This window comes from Thamnophis elegans, chromosome 2 (genome assembly GCF_009769535.1).
Source record: "Thamnophis elegans isolate rThaEle1 chromosome 2, rThaEle1.pri, whole genome shotgun sequence".
NCBI lineage: Eukaryota > Metazoa > Chordata > Lepidosauria > Squamata > Colubridae > Thamnophis > Thamnophis elegans.
In genome coordinates, this window is record NC_045542.1 from 67,998,120 (window position 1) to 68,007,584 (window position 9,465).

General features: G+C 39.6%; 1 protein-coding gene across 2 annotated transcripts in view; it reads right to left on the reverse strand.

The window, feature by feature from the left end:
* The window catches only part of GABRB2 (gamma-aminobutyric acid type A receptor subunit beta2), a 107,308-nt gene extending 100,532 nt beyond the window's left edge, over positions 1-6,776 (reverse strand). For both annotated transcript variants that reach the window (XM_032211014.1, XM_032211013.1), the window contains exons 1-3: positions 6,700-6,776; positions 6,435-6,526; positions 5,421-5,488 (exon numbers count right to left, since the gene is read on the reverse strand). In XM_032211014.1, the coding sequence (XP_032066905.1) occupies positions 5,421-5,488; positions 6,435-6,526; positions 6,700-6,776 (237 nt within the window). The remainder of the gene's footprint in view (positions 1-5,420; positions 5,489-6,434; positions 6,527-6,699) is intronic.
* Between the last annotated feature and the right edge of the window lie 2,689 nt (positions 6,777-9,465).

The following is a 9,465-nucleotide window of genomic DNA, read 5'->3' on the forward strand; positions in this document are numbered from 1 at the left end:
CTCTTCCAGTTGTTTGAAAACAAGAAGGCAGGTTTTTCTTTGATGGAAAAAAGCTGGAGGCAGGGGGGTTTAAAAATAGAGGAAAAAGTATCAGGAGACATGGAAGGGGCTTTTTATTGTCTGTCTGCTGATGCTAAGAACTACTAGAACAATAGTGATTCCCCCCCCACCCCACCCCAGAAGCTTATTATTTAAAGCAACACCTAGAAGGCTTTGTATGACCAAATCTCAAGGGCTCATACAAAAGGGATCAGGTGAGAAAGTCAACTCATTCTCAATATATAGGGTTAGCTCAAAATCTGTATCTCACAAAAATAAAGGAGATAGATAAAATGAGATAATTTGCACCACGTGTTTAATTATTATAAAAGAGATGAATTTCTAGGAGCTGAACTGGAATAAAAAATACATTTATTAAGATGGATATATTTCTATAAATCTGTCAAAATATCATCTCATTGGCTTTTTATGAATAAATTAGTAACAGTAGAAACTGAATTTAAAGTTAAAACTTTTCATTTTTAAAAACCAGGTGAAAGGTAAATAAAATGTAACAATTGCATTTAATAATTAACAGAATATATTTTATATTGGTCATCATGTGATGTGCCTAGATACCATAAAACAAAGAAATATTCAGTGGAATGGTACTGTAACCTTAAAAGAAAATGTATAATAATTAGAGGAAATAAAACAAGTCTCGCAGGAAACCTAGCAAGACTATCTTGGCATATTATTGTCATTTGAAATAAAAGCTGAAAATAGTTGAAACAATCTGTTGGGCCAGCAATTCCTCATTTTAAGTATATGAAAGCTATTCTAGACAATAAGAACCATATTTTTGTGCAGTGAAATGCCACCTCCACATAATTAATAGAGAAGGAATTGTTTTGCATGCAATGCAACTTAACCCAATGCTTTCCTTAAACTTCAAAGATGGATTTGCATACATAATAGAGAAGGACATGTAGCCTCAAAAATATATATATATGGATTTAAAACAGAGAGAAAAGACAATAAAAAATTCTTGAATGGCAAAAGGAATTATTTGTAATATGTTTTTTTCTTCTTTTTCTAAATCTCAACATTTTATTGTACAGTAATATTATTTTAAAATCCATACCAATAAATGAAAATATAGCCCAGCAAAAGGTCAGGAATGACTCAAAGTAGGGAGAATAGCTACTTATATATGTCTATATCTACTTTAGCCTCTCTTGTATTGAGATAAGTTCATTTGGCCACAGTTCTACATAATTCTCTCTCTTCCCCCCTCCTTTTCCTAAACTACCATAGTCATGAAAGTGTGCTTTTCTAGTATAACTTCTCTGATTATATGAACTTGCTAAGAAATTTCTGAAATAAGAAATATTTCTGAAATAAGAAATATTTCTGAAATAAGAAATATTTTCAGGAATATTTTGATTAAATGATGAGCTTTATTCTGGTTTCATGATCACACTATCTTGTTCAAAAGAAGACCTGTAAAAATGTCTCCAATTATCTCTTGCAAAATGTACAACCTTAATCTAAAACACAAATATTAAAATAGGTCCCCTATAGGGAGAAGGAAAGAACAGATTTGATTATTGTCCCAAGTTTTTGGATTGTTAGCTCTGACAGCATAAAAAAATAAAAACCTTAAATTAATGTAGTTAATTTACACGTGTTGATATTGAAGAACATGATATTAAAATATTGCAACTGCTAATGCTATTACATTTGCTTTTGACAATTGTATGTAGGAGAAATGGGCATTTGTTATGCTAAATTACTTATATGCTATTTCAAATGTATCTTCAACAAATTCTGTATATAATCACTGAATGCCCTTAACAGTATAACTTGAGATAGAAAGTATATTTATGTTTCTGCATGAACACACATGCTCAAATATATACGAGAAGCATCTTCTTAACTTTTCTGGCCCTAACCCTAACCCTATGTAAACATTAATCATAATACACTAAAATTAATGCCAACATTAATTTATAATAAACAACCTTTATAGCTGTGGTTGACTGTGGACAGAAAGGTGCTTCTAGGATACTACCGTGATGCTTGTCAAACAAGATGCTTATTTCTGTCTTTTACGTCATCACCAGTGCCATCATCATACCACCTAGACATTTTTTTAAACTTTGTACAAGTATCAAGAAGCAAAATTCCAATTACTTTGCTCCTTTCACTTCCCACAATTCCTCCAGGGCCCACATGTTTTTGAGCTTTCTTCAGAAATGGGAAAAAGTGTGGTGAGATGAAGGCTAGAGGTCTGCTGCTTTACAACTTCAAAAGAAAGGAAGAGTAGAAAGGAAAAACTGTCTTAAATAAATGGAAATGACAGTAGAAACTTCTGGTGGAGTAAGGGGCAACCCAGAGGGAGATGAAAGAGAGAAAAGAGGCCTGATACAAAAGCAAATGATCCTAAGTCGTGATGGAAATGTATAGGTGTGTGTAAATAGAAGATAAAAAGGTTTTAGAAGTGACCCAGAAGGAATCAGGCTTTAAGAATGTGTGAGTTTGGATCAATAGGTTTGGATTATAATGTATTTATGATTTTATATATTAACCGGGTAAGTATGTAGTGATTTTTTTTCCATATGTTTCAAGGGAAAATGATTTGGGATGTAATCTTCCTATTAGAAAAAAATTTGATTGGAGAAATTGAATTGAGAACTTGGAGAGCTGATGAAATTAACTTTTTACCCACAGTGATCCTTTATCTAGAGTAGAATACTGAGACATAGTTTGTGCTAGTTTTTTTTTTTACTGCATCCTTTTTTAGGAAAAAAATATTTAACATAAATATGTAATTGCTCATATGTGGCAACCATGTTTTTTTTTTTTAAAAAAAATAAACCATAATCCTGAAATGTGCCCATAACCCCCAAGGTTGAAGGTTATTGTGTTATATAACAGATTTGGGCTGATGGTGGAAGAGTTTAATCATGATTATAAACTTATAAACAATGCTTTTTCCCTGAGAAAGTGGGATCAGGTAAACATGTTAATCACTTGATATTGGTATTGTCAGAAAACAACCATAGATTTATAGTGACTCCTCAACTTTTTATTCAAAACAAAATAAGAATGTGCTCATTTACTGGTGAGTAAGTATATTGGACAAAGTGATGCTGACATCTAAGTAAATATTCCTATAGATAACTTCCAAAATTTCAAAACATCTATTTTTTCATATAGGCTAAGGATCACTCATATCAACAAATAAGTAGGCAATTATATTTCCTTATAAACATTCTACTATAATACTGCCAAGGTTTAAGAATAATATATCATCATTGCCATGGAAATATACTGTAAGTGAAATTTGAATCAAGTAAATCACCAACTTTTATTCTTGCTCCTGAAAAAAAAGTTTGATGCAAGAACAACACCATTCTTATGCAAAGTAACCCTCTATATGACCTCTTAGATTCACATAAATTAACTGTAGCCTATACCTAGTACATTCTCACTGAATTTTGCCCTTAATCATGGTGAAAGATTAGGGTAATTGATATAAAAATATGATTTTGTCTTCAATTCTTTCCCCACACAAGCACAGGTTCTTTAGATTGAATTTATATCACACTTTAGAATTCATTAGCATTCGTGTTTAAGCTTACCTAGAAGCTGAAAGCAGCTTTGAAACCAAATTAACGCCAAATTCAATTCAACTATGATATACATGTGACTGTAACCATGATCTTCAACTATGGATTAAGTCAGTAGGGAAAAGAGTTGCTTGTGAAGAAAGGATTTAATAATCTATAGATTGTCCAAATCTGAAATTAATGTAAAGAATCTTTTTTTTTTTTTTTGCACATAGACATATTTACATTTTTAAATTTAGGAAAGAATTGCATCTAGTAATGATGAAATAATTTGGAACAATGAAGACCTTGTATGAATAAAATTTAACATTAGCATAAGTATATAGAGATCCATTTGATAATGTATCTTTTATTCAATCTGTATTACAAAGATGTATTGATATGTGGCTGTATATTATTTTTGTAAAAAAATGTTCTTCCACTCGAGAATACAGCATAGCAGTACTGAGAGTATTCATTAATGTCAGGTCAATATTCTAAATAAATGTTACAAACAGAAACACTTTGAAAATACAAACTGAGCATTTTGTGTTAACTCTAATTTAGCTTTCACAAAAGTTCGTGTTATTTTAATTTGTTTTGGATTAGACTTTGCCTTCTTGCCAGTATGTAGGCTTGTATGTTTCACTGCCAAATTTAAGAACTTGTTTTTTGAAAAATCTGACTATATAAAAGCTTTTTAAAAGGATGAATGCTATCTTCTCTATATCAGGAAGAATATTAGCTTCTCAATAATTTTGGTTTCAGAAAACTGATATCCTTGCTGGTAACCAAAATTATGTTCAAATGGCTTGTGTAAAAACTAAGTACTCTGGCCCTGCTGTAATAAGTTACAAAAATCACTCTTATATATTTACAGTCTTTACAAAAAAAAATCCCACCATAAAAATTGGAATTTTCAATAAAAGTCAAAGTATGTCTCCGCGAGCAAACTGAATTTTATTCCAAAATGCACAAACACCCATTCTTCCACTTCTAATAGAAGTCCTGTATATTTCAAAACTAGCAACTCACATATAAAATATTGAAACAGTCAACACTAATCTCATTTTCCACTGATCAACATTCTAAAATAATCCCAAACGTGATCCCAAACAGTGAACAAAAATGTTGCAGAAATACAAGATGCAGTGCAAAATCGTGTCAACAGGGGGCAATCCAGCATGAGCAAAAAGAGGCCAGAATTGTTCCCTTAGGATTCTCTTAACTGTATGTCTGAAATGGTATCTGCTAAATAGCACAACTGTCAATAAATCTGACCAGCTTTTTACACTCTACAAATGATACCAGTTAAAGAATACCAATGTATTAAAATGGCAAACATTCATTTGAAAAAAAAAAAGATAATTTCTTTCAGATGCCCTTGTGAAGCCTCACAAATCCATTTCCTCTATGTTTGTGTGTGCATACGTGTGTGTGTGTGTGTGTGTGTGTGTGTGTGTGTGTGTGTGTGGCAATTCAATATCATTTCAAATGAAAAATGCAACCAAAGATATTGTTATTCCTTAAAATCCACTGGTCAGAGTTTTCATATTCAGGAATCACAGGTAGTCCTAAATCAATGCACGAGGGAAGAGAGAGAGAGAAAGAGAAAAAGAAAGAGAAAGAGAGAAAAAACCAGGCACCAGTTTTTGGGGAGGGAGTAGAAAAGGGATGGCCTAAAACATTGCTGCCAATGTAAATAAAACGTGAAAAAAAGCCCAGAACTTTCATTGGTTCCCTTTCCCTATAACAGGATGTAATATATTCCAGACCTTAATGCAATGTAGGTGGTGGAGATGGGTGGGAGTGAGCTGAAGTACTCACCATATTGACTTCTGACACCATGTCTATGCTGGCTATGTCTATGTTCATGCCAACCGCCACAGGAGGACCTGGAACATAAGACAGTCTGCACTGTGATCTTTAACCATTTAACTCATTACAGGGAAGATTAGCTCAGACTCAAGAAGGGGTGGGGCACAAGGACTTATCAGTCTTAGTTAGCCTCTTCCAGGGTCTCTCTCTCTCTCTCTCTCTCTCTCCCTCTCCCTTTCTTTCTCTCTCTCTCTCTCAGGAACGTTTATATAACTAACACACATGCTTATTCCTCCTTGTAGGTTTGCTACATTAATAACAGGGCGCAGGGTCTTTTTAGTTGGTCAGACAGAGGGAGACCCCCAACCAACTAGAGGAAATGAGCAGGACTTTAAAGCAAGTAGGGCTTTGATTCCCGCTTGCCGCGTGGACTCATCCTGGTGAACGGAGTCTAGCAAAGTGCAAAGTCAACCCATCCTAAATTCCAAACTATTAGCTTCCTTGAATGTTCTCTCGTTGTGTATTCCAAAGGACTCTTAATTTAAATTTAGGTTTCAAACCTTGCAGACACATGCACATGGAAAGATTTCACTAGGAGCAAATCCCCTGGGTGGTTTGAATGACATGACCATTCAATTTGCAGGATATTTTCAATTTAAAATACTCATAAAATACCACAGGAATAGATACGGTAGCTTGATGAATAAGTACTGGATAAACTTAGGATATTAGCATCTCAATTAAAGTTTAAATTACAGAAAGCAATGTACACCGGCTACCAACACATATTCCTACAATGAGGCCAATCACACTCACACACACAGACACAGACACACACACACAATAGTCATTGCACGTTAAAGAAAATTGGAGACTTAACTTGGAGAAAGCTTCAGAAATGACAATTCCCGTGCATTAGAGAGAGAGGCAGCTCCCTGACAATGTTTGAAACAGGCACTCACAACCCAGAGCATGGCAGCTTAGGCGTGCAGCAAGATTCTTCCACAAAAGCAATCAAATTACCTCCAAAATCTGGCCTCAGTCGAATGTCGTAGCCTTTCAGCAATCTATCCACAGTTTCTTTTACTAGGGACATATTGCTAGGATCATTAGCACTAAAGAGAGACAGAGAAAAAACATATAAGCTCAGAGACATTTTCTGTCTTCTCTCTCTCTCCTCCTCCTCAAAATTCATTTTGCACCTTCAGTTTAAGGTGCATACAATACATTTCAAAGTGAAGGACTTGGGGGGGGGGGGTAACATAGAAGAGAACCTTTAATCACTTACCTCTGTGCACAAACCACTGTTATTATAAAGGGCAACGACCAAATCCCAAAGCAACCTTTTTTCCGGACTCTCAGCATCCCTTTAGCTTTTGATAGGATTTTAGGGTTTCAGTAGAAGAGAAGAAGAGATCCAACTTATTCTAGCCAGTGCAGTAATTCTAATGTGGAACGCATGCGCACGGCGGCGTACCACAACATCAAAAGGAGCAGTGGTTGATGCTGGAGATGGAGCAAATTTTCTTGCCAAAAGAGAGAGAGAAAAGGAAGGAAGGAAGGAAGGAAGGAAGGAAGGAAGGAAGGGGAAACAAAGGAATAAAAAAAATTAAAGGGGAAGAAAGAAATGCATCATTTAAAAGAGAGTAAGGCACAAGAGGCTTAGCAGCATTTTGTTCTTCTGAGTTTTACAATGTATGGGCTGCACTATAGCAACCGGAGAAGTTTCAAGAGTTGCAGTACTTTTGCAAGCTAATTTAAAAGAGAGAAGCGCAACATCGGATTAGGAATTAAGAGAGAAAGAGTTTAAAAAGGAATCTAAGGCGTACACGTGTGGTGGGGGTGGTGATTGGGGTTGGGGGTGGGGGTGGGAGCTAGACTTTTTGTTCCTTGAGAATAGCAAATGGTGTGTGAAACCAGGGAGGGAGGGGGTCCGAGTTTGCAGTCGGTGGCTAGAAAGGACTCAGCCTATAGCATTTGGGGGAGGGGGCAATGCCAGATGATGACGAGTTTCTTGGAAGGGGCTACATGGCTGTTTGCTCTTCGGGGGAGGGAGGTTAAAAAAGAAAGGCGCGGGGGGGGGCACAGAAATGAAAGACTGGGGATCGTGAGTGGCGTTAGGCATACTGCGATCTTAAAGGTTCTTTACATCAGAGTAAAAAAAAAGTACAAAAGTCAGATCCTGCCCAGCTTTTACATCAAGCAAAGGGTCTGGTTTCAAAGGCCATCTCCCGCTCTCGCTTTCATAGTGCTTCCTCACTACAGATCAAGGATGGGCAAGCGGGGAGGGAGATCGTCCCTAAATACAGCACCCTACCTGGGGGCGATTAAAGGGGATGGGAAGAGAAGATGGGGTGGTGTGGGGCAGGGCAAGGAGGGGAAGTTATCCTCCCGGTGATCATGCCGCCGCCGCCGCACATTTTCTGCTTACAGTCTCCTTACCTTCTCGGACAGTAAAGCCGCAGAAATGCAATATTCGGGGCTCTGAAATCAGCGCTTCGGAAGAAAACGGAGAGGAGCCGTAAACTGATCTGGGGATGCTTTGAATGACATTTAAATCCCCAGTAGCAGAGCGAGACCCGAAACGCTTCCTTGCAAATATGCCTGCTGCCGTTGCTGATGCTGCCAGCTCCTTCCCTCCACCGCCACTTCCTCCTCCTCCTCCTCTTCCTCCTCCACCTCCTCCTTCTTCTCCTCGTCCTGCAAAATCCCACTTGGAACGGCCGGGAATCTGTGCTGCTTCACTGAACGGGTACGGGGCCGGAGTGCTCTCGCCTTGCCTGGGATGGGCACGGGAAAAGGGGGAGTGGGGGGGGAGAGAATTAAGCGGAAAACACTCGGATTCTTCAATTACGTCTCGAAACACTTAATTTGCTGCAGGAGAGAGTAAGAAACGGGCGGGGGAGCGTGGCACGCCGCGCGAGGCGGAGGGGCATCGGCGCGCGCAAGGAAGATGTGAACTGTGCGCGGAGAGGAGACGCCGAAAGCCTCCACGGCTCCTCAATCAACGTTTAGTCATTCCTCGCACATAGACCGTGACAGCTACCCAGCCCCCACCGCCCGCTAGTCGGTCGCCTCGGCTCGCCTTCGAGAGGGCTGGAAGCAGCTCCCCGCAGTCGGCCAATCCCACCCTTCTCCCACTTGCGTCGCTCTCGCCCTCGCCGTAACCCACAGGCGCGCCATCAAAAGCCGGCGCAAAAGAAAGAGGCCCTTCCTTCCCACAGAAACCGCATCTCGGCTCCCCGCGCAACACCGAGAACTGGGCGCCTAGATTAACCCTCCGCCCCCGCCGCCTCAGTTTGGCGGCAGCGGGAGCCGGGCTCTTTGACAGGATATATGTTCCGCAGAGGCCACCGGAACAGAAGCTCCGAGAGCTAGCCTGGGGGTTCGGGGGGGGGGGGCGGGCGGCGGCGGCCTGCACAGCTCGGCGTTTCATTTGACGCGGAGCCGCCAACCGTTATCAGGAGCCACAAGCCAAGAAGCCTCCTCAGGGCGCGCCCCTCCTTCCTTCTCATCCTTAGCGGGTCTTTAGCGAAGAGCGAGCCTCGAGCCCCGAAGTGCGGGTGTGAGAGAAAGGGGAGGGGGTAGAAATATAAAATGTCGGGGACAATAATTTTTTCCTGGTCGTGAGAGACGAAAGGTGCTGTGTTACTGGCCAGGCTTCCCACACGTGTACATAACATGGGACAATTATGTCTCTGCCACCTTTTGTTGTTCTGTGCCATCTTTATCTGTCCCAGTTTTCAAGGAGTGTTTTCTTTTCTGATTAAAGAAATGTTACCATGGATACAAACTGACATGCTTTGTCAACTCTTTTATCGTGGATGTGGATAGGTGACTCCCAGGGATTGGGCTCGGCTCAGCTGTTATAGGGCATTTTGAGAGGATGAGGGCATACACTGTTTTCTCCAGCCTGCATTGCCCTGCAGGAACATCGGAGGTTGGGCAGTGAGAGAAGCTGGTTCTTTCACACTAGGCTCCTACCTCTCAGATCTGAGCCAATTCCTATTTTCGAGACCTGGGTCGCACAAGACACTAGCTCACCGGCAATTGC